The sequence below is a fragment of the Dama dama genome, chromosome 3 (assembly GCF_033118175.1).
Source record: "Dama dama isolate Ldn47 chromosome 3, ASM3311817v1, whole genome shotgun sequence".
In the NCBI taxonomy this organism is placed as follows: domain Eukaryota; kingdom Metazoa; phylum Chordata; class Mammalia; order Artiodactyla; family Cervidae; genus Dama; species Dama dama.
Genome location: NC_083683.1, coordinates 44,031,237 through 44,049,974, shown reverse-complemented (window position 1 = coordinate 44,049,974; position 18,738 = coordinate 44,031,237). Strand labels below are relative to the sequence as shown.

General features: G+C 48.3%; 1 protein-coding gene across 1 annotated transcript; it reads left to right on the top strand.

Annotated features, from left to right (window-relative positions):
* Positions 1-8,165: 8,165 nt before the first annotated feature.
* LOC133041845 (keratin, type II cuticular Hb1-like) lies at positions 8,166-15,621 on the top strand. Its single transcript, XM_061122718.1, has 10 exons — positions 8,166-8,196; positions 8,784-9,121; positions 9,849-10,057; positions 10,847-10,907; positions 11,676-11,771; positions 12,001-12,165; positions 12,416-12,541; positions 12,740-12,960; positions 14,727-14,758; positions 14,894-15,621. Exons 1-10 carry the CDS (start codon positions 8,166-8,168, stop codon positions 15,073-15,075), a joined length of 1,461 nt encoding a protein of 486 aa, XP_060978701.1. The 3' UTR covers positions 15,076-15,621.
* Positions 15,622-18,738: the final 3,117 nt, after the last annotated feature.

Genomic DNA, 18,738 nt, shown 5'->3' with positions numbered 1-18,738 from the left:
ATGGGCTTGTGTGGCTAGCTGAGTTGAACGCATCTCTAGAATGTGCTTTAATAGTGGCCCGCACCCTCTTCTGTGTAAAGGATGCCAGTTCCTGGGCTGTAAGGGACTCAGCATGTTTCATCTTCAAAGTGCCTTGCCAGCTGGGCATGCAGTCATCTGAGGAGACTGGAAAGGGAAGGGCAGGGCAGGAGGGTGGAAGGAGAAGGAAAACCAGATGTGGCAGAAGCAGGTGACCTGTGTGTGTGCAGGTGTGAGTGGGGGGCCTAGGAGAGACTGGGGTGTTAACAAATAACTTCTAGATGTCTCCATCCAGTAGTGGGCAAGGCGCTACTGTTACATAAAGCTGTATTTTCCCAATCTCCAGAGAGTCCAGTTGGCTGCTGAAAAACATCTGACTTTTCCTGCCATGACAGGAGTCAGCAGATTATTAAATATTTGTGTTTTATGTTTTCTTTCACTTTTATTATGAGAATTTTCAAAATTAGGAAAGTTGAAGAAATGGTACCTGTGTAACAAAACGCTGATGTGTTCCACCCAGGTACCCACATTCAAGAGTTATTAACATTGTGCCATATTTGCCTTCACATTTGCCCAGTTATTTGATGATTACAGAAAGCATAGCATGGAACCCTTAAATACTTTAGCATGCATTTCTTAAGAATAGAGACAGTACCATTTTTCACATGCAAGGAGAAGAATGATGATTCCAAAAAATCATTTACTATCCATTCATATTAAAATTTCCTAACTGTCCTATGATTTTTAAAAATAGGTTTTTAAAAATAACTTATGGCTATATCTCTTGTATTTTCTATACACTGAAAAGTAACTCTTGAGCTGGGCTGTTCAATATGGTAGCCAATAGACACATGTGGCTATTTAGATTTAAATTAGTTAAAATTAAATAAATTAAAAATCTAGTCTTTCAGTCACATGCCACACATGACTAGCAGCTACATTATTGATAGAACAGAAACAGAACATTTTCACCATCACACCAATGTCTTTCAGATAGTGCTGATCTGGGCTTGATTGCATTTAACTGAAATGTTTTTGGGCAGCATATATCATAAACAATGCTTTATAACTCTTACTGTATCACCCCAGAAAGCACAATCAAGTTGTCCTGTTACTGGTGATGCTAAATCAGATCACTTGAGTATGTTTCCCCCTTTACAATTAGAAAGATTTCTGTAGGGAAATATAGGTTCTATTTTCTTTTTACTGGCCACCTACTATGTTACCAACATTATGTGCCATAAATGATCTCTAATTCTCACATCCACCATATGAAGTAGGTATCATTATCCCTATTTTACAGATGAGGAAACTGAGGCTTGGAGAGGTTAAATAACTTGCCCCAAATCTCCCAGCTATTAAGAAGTGGAACTGAGGAGATGCCAAGCCTTCTCCCCTATAGGTTATGACAACCCTTGGATTTCCTAGTCCTTGGAGACTTTCAAGAGGATGGAGAAACTTATTGGGAGAGGGTTAGTGTGGATATAGGGCTCCTCTTGTGGCTCAGTGGTAAAGAATCCTTCTGCCAAGGCAGGAGACTTGGGTTCAACTCCTGAGTCAGGAAGATCCCCTGAAGAAGGAAATGGTAACTTACTCCAGTTTTCCTGCCTGCAAAATCCAGTGGACAGAGGAGCCCTGATGAGTTATAGTTCATGGGGTCACAAAAGAATTGAAAATGACCTAGCAATTAAACAACAACAGCAATCTGTGGATATAGGATTGAGGAGAGCCAGTCTAAGAAAAATGGGCAGAGTCAGGGGGTGTTGGAATGGTTGGAACCAGGAGGGCCAATGTGCATGCGTGTGACACAGGGCAATGAGAGGCTGAGGAGAGGAGATCTGCAGGACCCTGTGGCTGAGAATTGAAGGAAAGGGATGGAGAATAGCAGTTTTAGCTATTTGCTTGCGTCTGGTATATTGTAAGTACCTTGATAAGATTATACTGTGTTCTACATACATGAAACACCCCATTCCAATAGAGCAAGACTAGAGAAATGACCCCATAAAAGTACAGGGGTTTGTTTTAAATGGATGGGGAAAGAAGAGAAGAGGAACACTGTAGCTGTCAGCCCCTGGTAGCTGGCTTGCTGTAGGGGCAAAAGGGAGGAAAAGCAGCTTAGGGCAAGAGGTGAAGGGTTTGGTAGGAAAAGAGGAGGAAGGAGAAGAGAATAGTGTGTCCATGTAGAACATTCAGGAATGGGGACTTGCGATAGGATGTACATGGGGTCACTGACCATGTCAACAATCTGGCCATCCCAGAGGAGGGTGTGGCTCCTGATGTCACTTTATGTGTTTGGGGACCTGGGTCGGCTCTTCTGAGGCCCTTTATGCCCTCATCCGCCACTCTGGGCACTGCCCACAATGGAGGTGGTGCTTCCAGCCAGCCAGCTGGGTGTCCCAGGGAGAAGCCCTGTGAGTCAGAGTGCAGCTCGAATACACTTTGCCTTTTCTACTAGTGTAACTCCCTATAAAAGTGACACGCATAAACATAAGCTAATTACTAATGGCTGGTCTTTGCTAAGCAATTTGAAAGAAGCAAGAAGCAATTTAAACCAGGATATAAAAAAATTCAAATGTGACACCATTTCATTTAATTCAGATATTACTAATGGCTGCTAACTTTGAAGACCTAAAAAGACATTCTATCTGTAGGTTTTCTTGGAGTGAAAAAAGCTCTTGGTGAGGGAAGGGGAGAGGGGAGAGGGGAGGATTGGCAGAATGACTACTCTGTGCTCTTGGCTCTGGCAACGGGAGCTTTATGGAAGTTAAGCTCAGTCAATTGTTCTCAGTTGTGTCCAACTCTTTGTGACCTTTTGGACTGTAGTCTGCCAGGCTTCTCTGTCCATGGGATTTTTTCAGGCAAGAATACTGGAATGGGTTGCCATTCCCTTCTTCAGGGGATCTCTCTGACCCAGGGATTGAACACATATCTCCTGCATCTCCTGCATTGCAGGTTGATTCTTTACCCACTGAGCCATCAGGAAAGTTAACATTGCTTTAATTGTGAAATATACCACTCCTACAAAAGAATGTATAGTTGGTATGCCTACCACCTGTGGGAAGAAATGGAACATATGCGTAACTTAGGAACTTCCTCTGAACCTCATTTTCATTGTACCGCCTTCCTTCCTGAACCAGGATGGTTCTTCTCTGGGGTTTTGTGCTGAATGATGCCTTTGCTTTTCTTTTCTTTAGTTTAAGGACCAAGGAATGCATCTCTAAACCATATATTCCAGTTTTTGAACTTCATATGAATGGAATCATATTGTGTGTATTCCTTTGTTCAAAGTTGCTTCCTATAGCTGTATTCTGTTTGTGTTCACTGTGGATTGTACTCTCTGTATGAATATGTCACAGTTTATTCATCTTTCCACCTCCAAGGCCTCGTGGCTGTTCCCAGAGTTTGTATTATGAACAGATCTGCCATGAACATTATTTCCCATGTCTTCTGGTATATCTGTACAAGAGTTTTTCTAAGGTATGTGGTTATTTAAAAAAATTATTCAGGTAGCATATGCTTAGTGTAGAAACCTATTTTATGAACAGTCTTCCAAACTTATAACAACATCTGTTGATGTTCATCTTATTTCATAGTAGATACTATACTGATTGCCCAACTTTCATTAATGCATTTAATTTTTACAAGTTTCCCTTTGAGGCTGGTGTTATTATTCTTGTTTTACAGATGAGGACACTGAGGACTAGAGGGTCAAGAGATTTGCTCAGGTTGAGGTTAGAGGCAGAGCTGGCACTCATAGCCTGGTGTATTTGATCGCAATGGAAAGGCTTGATCGTAGTCCTGTCCATCCACTGTCTTCCATCACTACAGCATCACGTGGTATATGGTACATTCACACACGCTCACTATTCCTCCCCCTCCAGTATCTCTTCTGGGTCCTTCAGCATGCTCTCAGGGTGCAGGACCAGAGGATGAGGAGAGCTTACTCTTATCTGTTGTGAGCTTCCAATTCCAAGAGAAAAGCTGTACATATACCCAGATCATGAACAAAAATGCAAACTCTGCAGCATACCAATGGGTACAAACATTTGGTTCATGGCTATATTCCAAGGACTTGGCACACAGTAGGTGCTCAATAAATATTTGTTGCATGAATGAAATGAATCCCAAATGCACATTAGGTGCTGAGTAATGGAGCCATCAAAGCTTGATGGTTAATTATACAAAGCTTTTTTTGGTAAGATAGGGTGGGGACCAGATGAAGCAGATCGGATGGCGGCCATTCCTAAGGGTGGGGGTGGGGTGGGGAGAGGTTCTTGGCTGGGGCCTGAAGGAAAGATGAAGTGAGTATATGTGTCCTTTACCAAAGCAAACTCCTCAACCTGAGTGATGATGGGAGCGGAAGGGAAAGGCAGACAACAAGGCAAGAATTCTGAAGGCCATGGGCCAGAGTAGAGATGGGGTAGGGTTGAGGAAAGAGAAGTGGATGGAAGGTAGTTTTTAGAGGAAAGGAGGAAGAAAGATGCTTGCTTTTAGATTACTACTCTCCAGGGCCACTTGGAAGAAGGATGGAGACTGACTGGGGTGAGGAGAATGGCATGGAAGGGAGACTGGGGGAGACAGAGGGGAGAGGAGGGAAGAGGAGGACAGTGGAGGAAAAAGACGGTCAAGACCCATGGGAGAATAGTGGGGGGACACTCCACAGTGGAAGAACAAAGGAGGTTCATGAGGGAAGGGGCAGAGGTATAGACCTACCTAAAGGGCAGTCTCCAGCTCTAAAGAAATGAGCCCTCATGGGGCAGGGACATGGGCTGGGGGAGGTGCAGGGGCTCAGCCTGGTAGGTGGGAATGGACCGCACCAAGGGTGGAGCTCCTGAGTCAGGCTTCCTCCTCTGCCAGATCCTCCAGGGCTGCCTTTGGCCCTCCCTCCTCTGGTGAGTTCTCATGGACAATTGGTCACTGTCCCAGGCTGTCTTGGCTGAGGGGCAGAGCTCTGGCACAACCTCTTGGATAGCTGCAAGCCTAGAGCTTTGGTATCTTCCAGACATAGAGTTCACAGGCTGCTTCCCAGTCTGCAGCCATGCAGCAGAATGACATGGGCCCTGCTTCAGAGGTCTCTGTCTCCACTGGCTCTCCATTGTCACAGCATCTCATGATCCCTTCCTCTTCTGCAAGGGCCTTCAGATTGCCCCCACTGTCTACTCTCTGAAATACCTCCATGCACGTCTTTTTACCAACACTGTCCCTCCTGCTGCTTTATGAAGCCTGTCCTCACCCTTTCTAGGGATCCGTTCTTACCTTTCTCATCAGACTAACTGTATTTCACACTGTCCCAGAATGGGCATTGTCGATAGGCATTGAGCTTCTGAGGATCTGATGGTATAGCTAAAAACAAGCTCTCTTCAGACTTCTGCCCTTTCTCATGAACTTCTGAACTTCTGCGTCTGTCTTCCCCATCAGATCAGGAGTTCCAGAATCCATATTTCTTTCCTCCTCCTAGTGCTTTCCTCTCTCCTTGCAAACTGAAGATAGGGTTCAGCATATTGCAGGGATACATCAATCACAGAATTCTTGAATCTAACAACAAGATGTTACCTTGTCTAACCCACTGTCCATCTTGGGGCATCTACTTTGCAACAACCTTCACAGGAGCAGGATGGACTAAAGGGAGTCTTGAACAAGAACTTCTCAATGTTAAAATTACCTGATTTACCCCTTATCTCCAGGCATCCCTTGAAACAAGATCTACTTGGGCTAAAAGAAGAGTCTCTGATCTCCAGATAAAAAGGTCTTTTGGTTCACCCTGTCTCCACAAACATGATGGCCACTCCAGAATAAAGACTGTTTCTCTTTTACATAAACCTCCCTTAAATGGGAGACATAATGCAAGCTCCTTAGGAAGACATGCCCACCTTCTGGCAAGTTTTTCTTCAAATCCAACTTCCATCTGTCCAGCCACAGTGGAAGTCCTGCTCTCTTTAGAGTTCCATTATACTTGGTTAGATTGTCAGCCTCAACCCCATGATATCCCTGGGATACTCACCAATCAGGAGGTTTTGGAATTAGGCAATAAATAAATAAATAAATTCACCATTAGGCAAGGTGAATGAGCATGTCATTAATTTGTGGCTAAAGATTTCTGATGGTCTGTTAAGGCAAAATAAGGAACACAAATTTATCAATTACAACAGATAACATATTTTTTGGACTGTCCAGGCTTTTCTTTTCACCCAGTAGTGTGGTCCCCTGAAGATTGGTGACACTTTTCCTTTGCCTAAGAAGAGAGCTTCCCTGGGGGTAGTTGGGCTTGAGGATGGACCTTTGATTTTGGGTTCTTTTTCAGGATAAAGGAAAGGTCTCCAGTTCTACTTGCCCCTAAGATTAACCCCATGGTAGAATAAGAGTTGATAACATTTATTGAGCACTTGCTATGTGCCAGCTGTTGTGATAAGAATTATCCATATATTTTTTAATTTAATCTGTCTATTCCGCCTGCAATTTGGGAGACCTGGGTTTGATCCCTGGGTTGGGAAGGTCCCTTGGAGAAGGGAAAGGCTACCTACTCCAGTATTCTGGCCTGAAGAATTCCATGGACTGTATAGGCCATGGGGTCACAAAGAGTAGGGCACAGCTGAGTGACTTTCACTTCATTTCACTTCATTATTTCTTTAAGATGGGCATCATTAGTGGGTATTTTACATATGTGGTTTAGTAATGTGGGTAGGTATATTCCATCAAACCTGCTGATATATCCACAGCAGCAGCCGTAGCAACAACAACAACAATAATAACGCATATCTCTACCTCCACATCAAACCTGACATTATAACTGCAGCAGCAGCGACACCTACCACTAATATGATTACATCTTTTTGAGTGTGTCAGGCTCTATTTTAACTGCTTGACCTGGGTTAATTCTTTTAATCCTTATAAAAACTTTATTATGTAGGTAGCATTATCCCTATTTTACAAATCATGGAATGAGGTAGGGAGAAGTTAAGAAATTGCCTAAAGTTACATAGCTAGAAACTGGCAGAGGTGGACTTTGAAACTAGGCAGTTTGGACTCTGGGTCTGTGTTCTTAACTGATAAGCCATGTATTTAAACTTTTTAGTTTCAATTATAATAAGAAATAATTTTGCATAGTGATTAAGTGCACACATATGTACATATCACATACTATTGAAATAAAAGGCCCTGAAATGTTTTTATTATGTATGCTACACTCTGATGTTTTCTACTATATTCTACTCTTCTTGATTTTGTCCTAACCTGTTTCATTAAAATTCTGGTTGCTTCTCTTTGTGGGTCATGATGTGAACTCAGAAAATGCAGTCCCAGAGCCTCTTGCTTCTTAATGATTACAACAAAGCACATCTGCACAGTGCTCTGGAGTTTACTGAGTGCATGCACATCTCTGTAATTCTCCAAGGCAGCCCGGGGAAGAAGATGCTTAATCCATTTCCCAGAGGAGTGTACTTCCCTGCCCCCCCCACCCCCACCCCGATCACATAGGGCTAGTCATGGAAGAGCCCTGGTTCCTACCCAGCCTTTTAGTGTTCAAGGACCAATCTAACTATGTTGGATGGATGGCACACAATATGGATTTGTTCTGACAATATGGATTAGCATCTTTCAATGCTATTGACAAATTGCTGTAAAAGGAAGGATGTTGCAGGGTTGTTAGAACATGGAAAGCAATATAGGCTCAGGGGAGTGATGGCAGGGGGCTGAATGCTCCCCCTATATGGCTCTATCTGAAAGATTCTCTTGTATTCTGAGCTAAAAGCTATAAAGACTTATAATAGCCATGTCTACCCCAGTCCTTCTGGGCCCTGGAGAAAGCATGGAGCCTGGAGGTGAAATCTAGACAGGCTATCCTTTCTTGGGGCCTTGTTGGGAATGGTTGGGCATTCCAGAGACCACTGAGCCAAGGTGTGCTCCCTTAGGCCTCATGGAAGACTCTGTGGGAGGGAGTGCCTCCTTTCAGTGTAGGCTGACAAATAAGGTCTAAGAAGTGGACTTGTCACTGTGCAAGTGGAGGTAGGTGTATGTGTGTATGAGCACGTGTGAGTATCTGTGAGATTGTTGATGGGAAGTCCAGCATGTGAGTTCGCAGTGTGTGTTTGTGTCTGTGAGAGAGAGAGACAGAGACAGAGAGAGAGAGACAAGATACAGAGAGTTGGCTGATGGGTGCAGGTGAGGAATTTGGGAGCAGGTGTGTGAGGCTTTGGTGCTGTAAAAATAGCCATCCCTGTAAGGGAAATCACGAAGCGATCTCAAGTTCCCCATCTGTTGATCTTAACGCTCTCCCAGTGTTGCAGTGCCGATGTGATCAGCACCGCGGACAGCGGCATGAGCACATCAAATGGGTGGTACGGAAGAATCCGCAGCCCCGCCTTCCCCCGCCCTCCTTTTCAACGTGAGTCACCGCTCCCCTATCCTCAAAAACCTTTCGCCAAGTGTGTATGAGGAGGTTGGGGTGGGGTGAGGAGAGGTGAGCTGGCCCTTTGAGGACAAAAATTGTGCAGTTTAGGGTAAAAGGCCATAAACATCTGGCCGCATCGGGCACGCAATTAAGCACATTAAGGAAGGAGCAACAGCAGCTAAACAACCCAAGCCCATAAACATGTCTAATTGCTCCTAACACGTGGACACATCAGGCTCCTCACATATATAAAAGGCCCAATGATGTTCAAGAAGTGAACACCTCGTCCACTAGCCCTCCATTAGGCCATCTGCCTCCTGAGAGCCTCCCGTGCCCCAAAGAAGCACCATGACTTGTGGATCTTACCGTTCTCTCCCAGCATTCAGCTGTGTCTCCGCCTGCGGACCTCGGCCCGGCCGCTGCTGCATCACGGCCGCCCCCTACCGTGGCATCTCCTGCTACCGCGGCCTCACCGGGGGCTTCGGCAGCCGAAGCGTCTGCGGGGGCTTCCGTACTGGCTCCTTTGGCCGCAGCTTCGGGTACCGCTCCGGCGGCGTGGGAGGCCTCAACCCTCCCTGCATCACCACCGTGTCAGTCAATGAGAGCCTCCTCACGCCCCTCAACCTGGAGATCGACCCCAATGCGCAGTGCGTGAAGCAAGAGGAGAAGGAGCAGATCAAGTGTCTCAACAACAGGTTTGCTGCCTTCATCGACAAGGTGAGTTTCCTTGATCAGACCCTTCCTGAACCTTCCCTTCCTGGGTAGGCAGTGAAGGGGTAGTCAAGGGCAGTTAGAGATGTGGTCCCTTCAGGTCCCAGTCTGATTGATGAAATGGACACACATCCAGGGCACAAACAGACCAGAGAGATGAGTCTAGAGCAGGGGCTCCTGAATAGAGCACTATTATATAGAACCTCTGTCTAGACAGGCAGGGTGCCCACAGACAAGGACAAGGCTTTGGAACCACATGTCAGAGAAGAAAGCATACATGCAAACAAGACTCAAGAAATGCACATAAGATATAGGAATAGGATCATAGTTCAGCCATCAAGTATTTGTCCTTGATCACACCTGTTCTGAAACCCCCCATGCCCAAGTCCCTGCTGGGCTCTGATGGGGCAGTCAAATGCAAAAAGAGCTCTACTTAACTCCTGATCACATGCCATCTAGACTCAGCAGGTCAGGATAATTCAGTTCACCTGAGAAGTGAATGATCTTTCCAAACACCTTGCTCTCACCCTAATATAGAAAATCTAAACATGATCATTATCTTGAAATCAAGAAATTGCCTTGTCTCCCACTGCCCCCTCTGTCTAATCTCTGCTGAACTCCTGTTTTGGAATTTACCTTAAAACAGTCAGCACCCTCCCCAATCCCCTCCATCCCCCAAATAGGCTTGGGGGCAGTAGGAGCCATCTGACCCCTCCCCCACCCCAAATGGCAGGTGCGCTTCCTGGAGCAGCAGAACAAGCTGCTGGAGACCAAGCTGCAGTTCTACCAGAACCGCCAGTGCTGCGAGAGCAACCTCGAGCCCCTGTTCAATGGCTACATCGAGACGCTGAGGCGGGAGGCTGAGTGTGCAGAGGCCGACAGCGGGAGGCTGTCCTCGGAGCTCAACAGCCTGCAGGAGGTGCTGGAGGGCTACAAGAAGAGGTGAGTGTGGCTGGGGGTGATGTTGGGCACAGGAAATGGACATGGATTCAACCCACTGGATGAAATTGGAAAAGAACTTCAAAGAAGGGGGTGTGACCATGCAGGGCAAGTTGGTGGTATGCAGCAGGATCTTCCCATCAGGCAGTCGTTGCTCAGATACCTATGAGGAGGGCAGCGATTCCATAGGAGGTCTCTCTCCCCTCCTTCAGGCTTCTCTTCTCAGAGCCTGATCACCCAGCAACAGTGCCCTGTGCTCTGTGGGGAGGAGGCATCTGCATTCTCCCAGGCCTGGCCCCTCAGACTCCCACCTGTAGCACCTGGATGTGATATGAGTCTCAGTCTCTCAGGGCTGCCAGGTCCTGGGTCTCTGGGTATCCCACTGTCTAGGTAGCTCTAGTGCTGATAGTCTCTGAGATTCACAGGTCCTCCCCCAGCTGAGCTCGGCTGGACACCCAGGTGGGGGGAGGCTGGGACTGCAGTGCTCCAAAGGGGCTGCTGTCCACTCCAGACTGGTGCTGAGTCCTTATTTTCCTCTAAAGGTGACCTCAGAGCAGTTTGGGCAGCAGGGCTGTGAGGTTCCAGAAGAGTCACCCCCTGGATCCCTCAATTCCAAGTGGAGAGTGAATCACAGACAACACCCCAAGTCCAACCAGAGAGGACCCAGCAGGGCTGCCAGGGATCTGGCTATGTGGGAAGGTCCCTAGTGTTGTCCTCTTCACTGGTAAAATGCAGAGGGGGTTCTGGGGAGACCTGCCCTGCCATGATTCCCCTCTCTGCCCTCTTCCCCAGGTACGAGGAGGAAGTTGCTCTGAGAGCAACAGCTGAGAATGAGTTTGTGGCTCTGAAGAAGGTGAGTAACATGGGATCAGGAAGCAGAGCCATGAAGGATATCCCAGAATGACAGGCTTTCATTGTGGAGAACAATGGTCTCATCCTCTGTGGGGAGCAGTGACTTTGCCAAGTCAGGATGGGAAATTCCCATAGACCAGGTCATGAAAGGCACATCCAAGGCTTTGAAAAGGGCAGTAACCTTGAACAGTCCACTAACACCTTGCCCTGAAGCCGGGGTATAGCTGAATTGACCTCTGGGTGTTCTGTGGTCTCAGAAGTAGTAGTCTGTGGCTGGGGTCCCATGGAGGCATGGTAGCTTCAGTCTCTGTTGAGGGATGGTGTCCTGTCTAGTGTTTCAGGAGTCTGGTTAAGAGGAAGGGCACAGTCCCAGGATCTGGGGGAGGATGGAGCGGGGCCAACAGCGGTCAGGTGGAGTCTTGGAGGACTCTAGGGAAACAGGGAAAGGTCAAGGTGGTTGAGCAAGGGAGCCAGTCTGACAGGCTTTTTGGTACAGGGAAGGGGAAAAGGAGAGCTGGAAAATGAGAGGTCTCAGGTAGGAAGGGTGAAAGGCTGGTGGTTCATCTCCAAGGCACAAGGCATTTGTTCTTAGAAGGGGAGGAGGTTGTGAGATGCCTCCAGGGAGGGGCAGCATGGAGATGCGACAGGAAGAGGAACACAGGAAATCCTTTCCCCCTCACCTCCTTGTAATGGGTGAGAAGAGAGAGGAATTCAGGTCGATGATGATCACCAGGGGTCCTCTTTGCTCAAAGACTCCCCATCTTCCCAGGATGTGGACTGTGCCTACCTCCGCAAATCAGACCTTGAGGCCAATGTGGAGGCCCTGGTTCAGGAGACCGACTTCCTTCGGCGACTGTATGAGGAGGTGAGTGATTGTAGCCCTGGCAGAAACTAGGATCTGGAAGAGAGGGTGTTGGTTTGGGGTCGGAGTTGGACAGGAGTTTGAGCAGGAGCTGCAGTCCATGAGGCTGTCAGAGGGGGGCCTTGGGAGGCCCAGGGAGATCAGGGAGGGCTGAGAAGGCTGGTACACACTGTGGTGGGGGAAGCAAAGCTGTAAACAAGACCCTTCCATCCTCCTGCCCCATCATCTGCAGGAGATCCGAGTTCTCCAAGCCCACATCTCAGACACCTCGGTCATTGTCAAGATGGACAACAGCCGGGACCTGAACATGGACAACATTGTGGCTGAGATCAAGGCTCACTATGATGACATTGCCAGCCGCAGCCGGGCCGAGGCTGAGAGCTGGTACCGTAGCAAGGTGAGTGGTCCAGGACACCTGCGTTCTAGACAAGATGGAAGGAATGTGAGGTATACATTAACAAGGCTTCTTTTGTCTGGCAATTTGGATTTCCAGAGATGGTGACAGAAGTGCAGACAGTTCTCAGGTTACAGAGGAAGGACAGGGCTGCCATATATGGTTTCACAGGCTGTGCCCTGGACATCTGTGGTGTCTTGAATGGGTGGAATATCCTGTCCTGAGCTTCACAAGCCTCTCTGCTTCCCACCAGTGTGAGGAGATCAAGGCTACAGTGATCCGACACGGGGAGACCCTGCGTCGCACCAAGGAGGAGATCAATGAGCTGAACCGCGTGATCCAGAGGCTGACGGCTGAGGTCGAGAATGCCAAGTGCCAGGTAGGAGCTGTTTGAGGCCCACCCAGGGTCCCACAGGCAGTGTGTGTGCCCAGCTGGATCTCACCATTCATTCTCCAGTCCATTTGCATGACTTGGGACCAAGGCTGTGGTCACTCTGGGTGATCCAGGTGATGAAGGGGAGAGATTCCTGCTGTGTGGAGAGACCGTAACCCACCTTGTTCTCTCCTGGGCCCTTAGAACTCCAAGCTGGAGGCTGCAGTGACCCAGGCAGAGCAGCAGGGCGAGGCAGCCCTCACTGATGCCAAGTGCAAGCTGGCCGGGCTGGAGGAGGCCCTGCAGAAGGCCAAGCAGGACATGGCCTGCCTGCTCAAGGAGTACCAGGAGGTGATGAACTCCAAGCTGGGCCTGGACATTGAGATCGCCACCTACAGGCGCCTGCTGGAGGGCGAGGAGCAGAGGTGGGTACTGTAGCCAAATTTCTGTCCCAGCCTTGCCTGGGTTCTCATCATGCAGTGTCCCTGACTTTCCTACTTGACAAAGCTCCCCATCCTGCAACTGGACAGGTAATTTGAGTAATTTCTTTAGGTATGTTTCTAGCCCCATTTCAGTTTCTCATGCCTACTTAGGTGCTGATCTGGGATTGGTGCCTTTGCAAATCTGTTTCTCAGAGCCCAGAGTCAAGGTCATAGTAATTGCTGTTCCTGAGTAGCCCTGTTTGGGCTGGGTCGCCTTCCCTCAATAGTGCTTCTTCTCTCCTGGCCCTCACTGCACGTGCCCCTCAGGGTTCCAATTCTCTTCTCAAGCTTGGCCTTGGCTCCAGCCCTGGGAGTTCAGATTTCCTCCCAAATGACAGCTTTAATAGAGGATTTTATCAACACACACTTATATATTTTAACTACATAGTGCCTTTGCCTACGTGTTTGTTCATTGCAGCAAGTGAAATTAAGGATAGACAGATAACAGGGGCTGGTCCCTTGAAGCAGCTGTAGCCTGCTCTGGGCATTTTTACTTGTTGCTTCTTTTGAGGGCAAAGGGAGACCCACTGGTCATCAGCCATCTATGTTTAGGTGGAAGGTGGCTGAACCGCTTCTGTGAGGACAACAGTCACAGGCTGTGCCCTTTGATTCTTTCCCCTGGAAACAGAAAGACCCATCCCTCTGTCCCAAAACACTCTTGGAATGAACTCAGAAGCTTTGCTGTAGATTTCTTAGGAAACCTGGGCCTGGGAAGGTAGATTGTGAGCTGCAGACTCTCCTCGTTTCTGAAGCTGATTAAGACAACCCTTTGCTTTGGTCTCTCAGAGGGACTCTGTGTTTTCCTTAAGGAGACAGCATCGCGTGGGAAGGAAACCCAGGCTGGATGGAGTTAGGTGGCCGGAGTGGCACTGGTTATTTCCTCTTTCTGGGCCTCAGTTTATCCATTTGTTAAGTGAGGGACTAGATGTAGCTAATCTCTGAGTCTGCTCTCAATGTGTTCTAACATCCCATTCATTCATGCAAGTTATTTATTGAGCCAAGCATCATCTAGGGGCACTGTCGATTCTGCAGCGGAAAAAAGGATACACAAAAAAATTCTGTCCTCCTGAAGCCCATGTTTTAGTGATACCAGTCAGACCAGATTCAGGAATTTAAATCTGCTGCTCCTCAGATACATTTACAAGTCAATCAGAACGGAAAGAAATAGTAGGAGCTACCATTCCCTGAGCACTACCATTCCTGATGGCAGAAATCAGGCACTTACAGGCTTAGTTTGAGTTCATCCTCACAAAATTCAGGGAGTAGATTTTCCCCAGGAGGCTGGCTGTGTGTGTGCTAAGTTGCTTTAGTCGTGTCCGACTCTTTGCAACCCAATGGACTGTAGCCTGCCAGGCTTCTCCGTCCATGGGATTCTCCAGGCAAGAATACTGGAGTGGGTGGCCATGCCCTCCTCCAGGGCATCCTCCTGACTTAGGGATCAAACCCGCATCTCTTATGTCTCTTGCATTGGCAGGCGGGTACTTTACTACTAGCGCCACCTGGGAAGCCCCTAAATCCGAGGTTGCTCAGCCAATAAGGGCTAGAGAGCCAGGAGATCTGTCTCCGGAATCCATACATTGACCCGGAGCTACCGCTTAATGGCGCCTTTCCGGGGCCAGTGCTCAGAATGAGGGCCTCACCTTTCACCTTGGCTGTGTGGACCAGCGGCTTTTCAGGGCACTGACCTTTCTCTTTTCCTTTCCCCGCAGGCTGTGCGAGGGCGTCGGGGCTGTGAATGTCTGTAAGTAGCCCGCCCCTCCCCATTCTCCAGCCGGGTGGTCACAATGCCTTTAGGGAGGGGGCATTTTCGCCGCCCCACGCCGCCTGGCTGGGGCAGGGTCTGACCCGCGTCTCTGCCTGTTCTTCCCCCATTCAGGCGTCAGCAGCTCCCGCGGTGGCGTCGTCTGTGGCGATCTCTGCGCCTCCGGTGCTGCCCCTGCTGTCACCACCAGCGTCTGCAGCGCCCCCTGCAGCGGCAACGTGGTGGTGGGCACCTCCGACGCCTGCAGCCCCTGCTCTAGGGTGGGGGGCAGCATCCTGGGCTGTAAGAAGTGCTAAGGTCGCCTTCCGGCCCAGCCAGGACCTCGCGCCACCGAAACGCCCCTTCCGTTGCATCCCCCGCCCCCCGCCCCTGGGCCGCCCGCTGGCCTGAACCGTCTGCCCTCCCTACTCCTTCTCTGCTCCCTCTGCGTGCCATCCGCCAGGCACCTGAGCCCCGGGGAGGCTGGGGCGCACCCTGACCTCTTTCTGTAGCATTTCCTAGTAGTCGTTTTGCTGTCTTGAGGATTCATGCCTTCTTCTGCCTTCTGTGTTTTGCTGGATTCATTGGTCCTGCCTGATCCCCTTCACCGAATCTTGGAGGAAAGTGGGACAGGCCCCGGAATCTCCCAATCTGCACATCCTGGGGAATCTGCGAGTGTGCTGGTACCTGTAGCATGGACATGGGGAACGCTGATGGTGGTTTTCCTGTAACTCTTTGAGGGCCGTGCCTTGTGGGAGGGGAGGCCATCACCTTTCAAGGATGCCCGCAGAAGCTTCCACAAAGCCAATGAGTCAACTGCCTGCAAGCTCTTGTCTTTGTTTCACTCTTTGTTTCCAATAAACTAATTGTGGCTAATCAGACCTGGGTGCCTCAGAGCCTCATAAATGCCAGGGCCCTCCTGAGATAGGCGCTCCCTGCCAGAGATGTCCTCAGGACCTCTCATGTACTCAATAATTTTTCGTTAGGTGAAAATGACGTAGTAGAAGCTGCCCATCTGGGCTTGAGTAACCGGAGCCTTGAGAAAACAAGAGAAGACCCATGGAGATGGGGAATCCCTCCCTGCCTTGTGTGGTCATGGGTTTCTCTAGACCAAGGATTCTCGACTTCAACACTACTGACATTTTGGGCTGGAGACTTCCTTATTGGGGGACAAGTATCCTGTGCATTGTAGGATCAGTGATTTGCTCAGTTACTCAACTAGTAAATGACTGAATCAACACTCACACATAGGTTTAACCAACTCTTTAGTACATGATTTTACTTAGGGAGCCAGAAGGGCAATAGACAGCTGAAACCGCCCTATCATCCAATAGGTATCATTATTCCACTTTATAGGTAAAGAAGCTAAAATGTACTGAGGATCAGTGACTTGCCCACCGGCCTCTACCCATTGCATGGCAGTAGTAGTCACCCTCCCCCAGTTGTGGCAAACAAAGATGTCCCTACACATGGCCAGATGTGCCCTGTGGCTTCTCAACCAGCGTGATCCTTCTGTCTACCCTGCCAAGGACATTCCTGGGAGGAAAAGTACACGGGTGAGGGTAAGAATGAAAGGAAGGCATGAAGGACAACAGTGTGAGGGAGAGGAAGAGCTTCAGGTTGAGGGTCAGGAGAACCAGGCTTCTAATTCAGAGTCCTGACTCTGCCATTTCCTAACTGGGTGACTTTGGGCAAGTCGCTTCTGCCCTCTGAGCTTCAATTTCTTTGGCTGTAGAATGAGGGATGGTGGACACTATTCCTAAGGCTCCTTTTAGCTCCCTAAGTGAGACTGTATTTAAAAGAGTTTGGTTAATACAAGCTTATGTTTGAATATTGGTTCAGCCATTTTCTAGTTCTGTAATTGTGGGCAAGACACTGATTGTCACTGAGCTTTATAGTTTATTCATCTGTGAAATGGAATAATGACACCTACTGGATTGTAGGGAGGTTTCAGGTATCAATCACATATAACATACTACTCCAAAATTTAGAGGCTTGAACCATAATGTTTTATTTTTTCTCATGATTCAGTAGGCTTACTGGGCAATTCTACTTTATGTGATGTTGTTTGGGATGCTAGGATGTCTGGAAGGTCCAAAATGGCCTCATTTCACATGGCTGGATTTGGTGCTGGATACCATGGACAGAGGAGCTTGGCAGGCTACAGTCCATGGGGTCACAAAGAGTTGGACACGACTGAGTGACTAAGAACACACACTAGCTAGGAGTTGAGCTGGAGCTGTTGGCCAGGACATGTCAGTCAGGAGACAATCATTTGAACAGATGAAGTTTAACATAAAGAATTATTAACTGTAATAGGTGATTGAGTCATGAGAGTTGGGCTAGTAAGAAGCAAGAAATCTAAAGCAAACAGGGGCTGCAGTTATAAGGAGCAGCCCCTACCTCTAGACCTAAGGGAGCACACCCAAGGAAGTGGACCCCGTTGCCAAGATCTGGACCTCAGAACCAGGGAAAACTAGGGAGACCTGTTCATGAAGACATGTCTCCACCTCAAAACCACCCGAGGGGGATACTGGAAACTGCTGGCCACAGTATACTGCTGACCACTGTGTGCTGCAGCAGTAAAGCTATGGCAACACAGGGGAAGTTCTGGAGAAACTGTAGGTGCTGCAGGAGTCTGCCAGGAGGAACCTGGAGCCAGGAAGGAAAGCCCCTTCCTCTTGCGCTATCTCTCCATCACCCTCTACTGACAAAGCTCAATCTTGTTCCAGTAAACAAAGGAAAGTATTTAAAGTATCTAAATTTTCACAGAGCAGGCCATGACAGGTGAATCTGGAGCTGAGAGACAATGCATTGATAACTGGAGCCCAGGGACTTGGTTCTCCTCCACAGGAGCCTTTCTCATATAGCTGCTTGGTGGCTGGTTTCCAAGAAGGAAGGTAGGGAGCAGAGGCAGACAGCCCCCTTTAAGCTTGAGCTCAGAAGTTCACTTCCACCATTTTCTACTGGCCAGAGCAGTCACAGCGCCAGCTCAGATTCAAGGGGAGGGGAAACAGGCTCCACCTTGTGTTGGCTTATATGTGAAGAGAAGAACAGAATGGTCAAATCTTCTTGTGGAGACTAGACCCCACAGAGTGCCCTCTGGTCACAACAATTCATGTCCCTTCCACAAACAACATATGCTAACTCCTCCAAAGATCCCCCCCCAATTTCATTCCATTATTACATCAGCTGGAAATTCAGGATCTCACTGGTTGGATTAGATCCATTAACACATGAGACTCTTGGGATATGGTTCTTTTGTTGTAGCTCCTCCATTATTATCTACCTCAGGCTGAAGTCTTGTGAATTAAATGGCAATTATTTATGTCCACCACACCTATCATGCAATCACCATTACATTCAGTTATTACAGAATCCTCCTTAAGTCCCTGGGAAGGAGATGTTACAATCCCAGAGCAGAGTCCAGAGTCACTTCTCCAAAAGGTCAGAACTGAAAAGGCCCTTGTAGAGCCTCTGGGGTAGGATAGCCACAATCTGCACTTCTGTTTAGAAAGAGGAAAAATTTCACACACTGAGAAGTCCCTGATTCATAACAGTTCTAAGTACAGTCAGGCTCCCACTGCTAATTCCTCCTGTTGCAGAGTCTGGGAGTGTATCTGATTAGTGCCTGGTTTTGCTCCCTGGAATTGGTTCTCCTCTGCCCTTGTCTCTATCCTTTGGAATCTTGGCTTCACCGTCTGTATCATCCTTTCTTTTCCATGATAAACAGCCCATGTGTTCTTAGCCTGCTTCTTGTCTGCAGGAGGTTAGGAGCCCAGAGGCCTCTTTTCACTTTGAATGGTTTCTGTTCCTTGTAGTTAGATCCGCTATAATTCTTTTAAAAATTTTGTAGGTGTGAGGCGGGCTCAGGGCCTCAGGACATGCAGCTCTTACAGAAGTCAAGTGCACAATGTCAGTCCTGCTAGGTCCCTTGAGCTGGTAGGTGGAAGGCAGGTGCATCACCTCCAGAGGCATGG

Excerpts from the sequence above, each read along its gene's own strand:
- LOC133041845 (XM_061122718.1), top strand. The coding sequence starts at position 8,166 with ATGGGTGCAGGTGAGGAATTTGGGAGCAGGT. Across the intron at positions 10,908-11,675 it reads AGTTTGTGGCTCTGAAGAAG|GATGTGGACTGTGCCTACCT; the intron begins GTGAGTAACATG and ends CCATCTTCCCAG. Across the intron at positions 12,961-14,726 it reads CTGGAGGGCGAGGAGCAGAG|GCTGTGCGAGGGCGTCGGGG; the intron begins GTGGGTACTGTA and ends CTTTCCCCGCAG.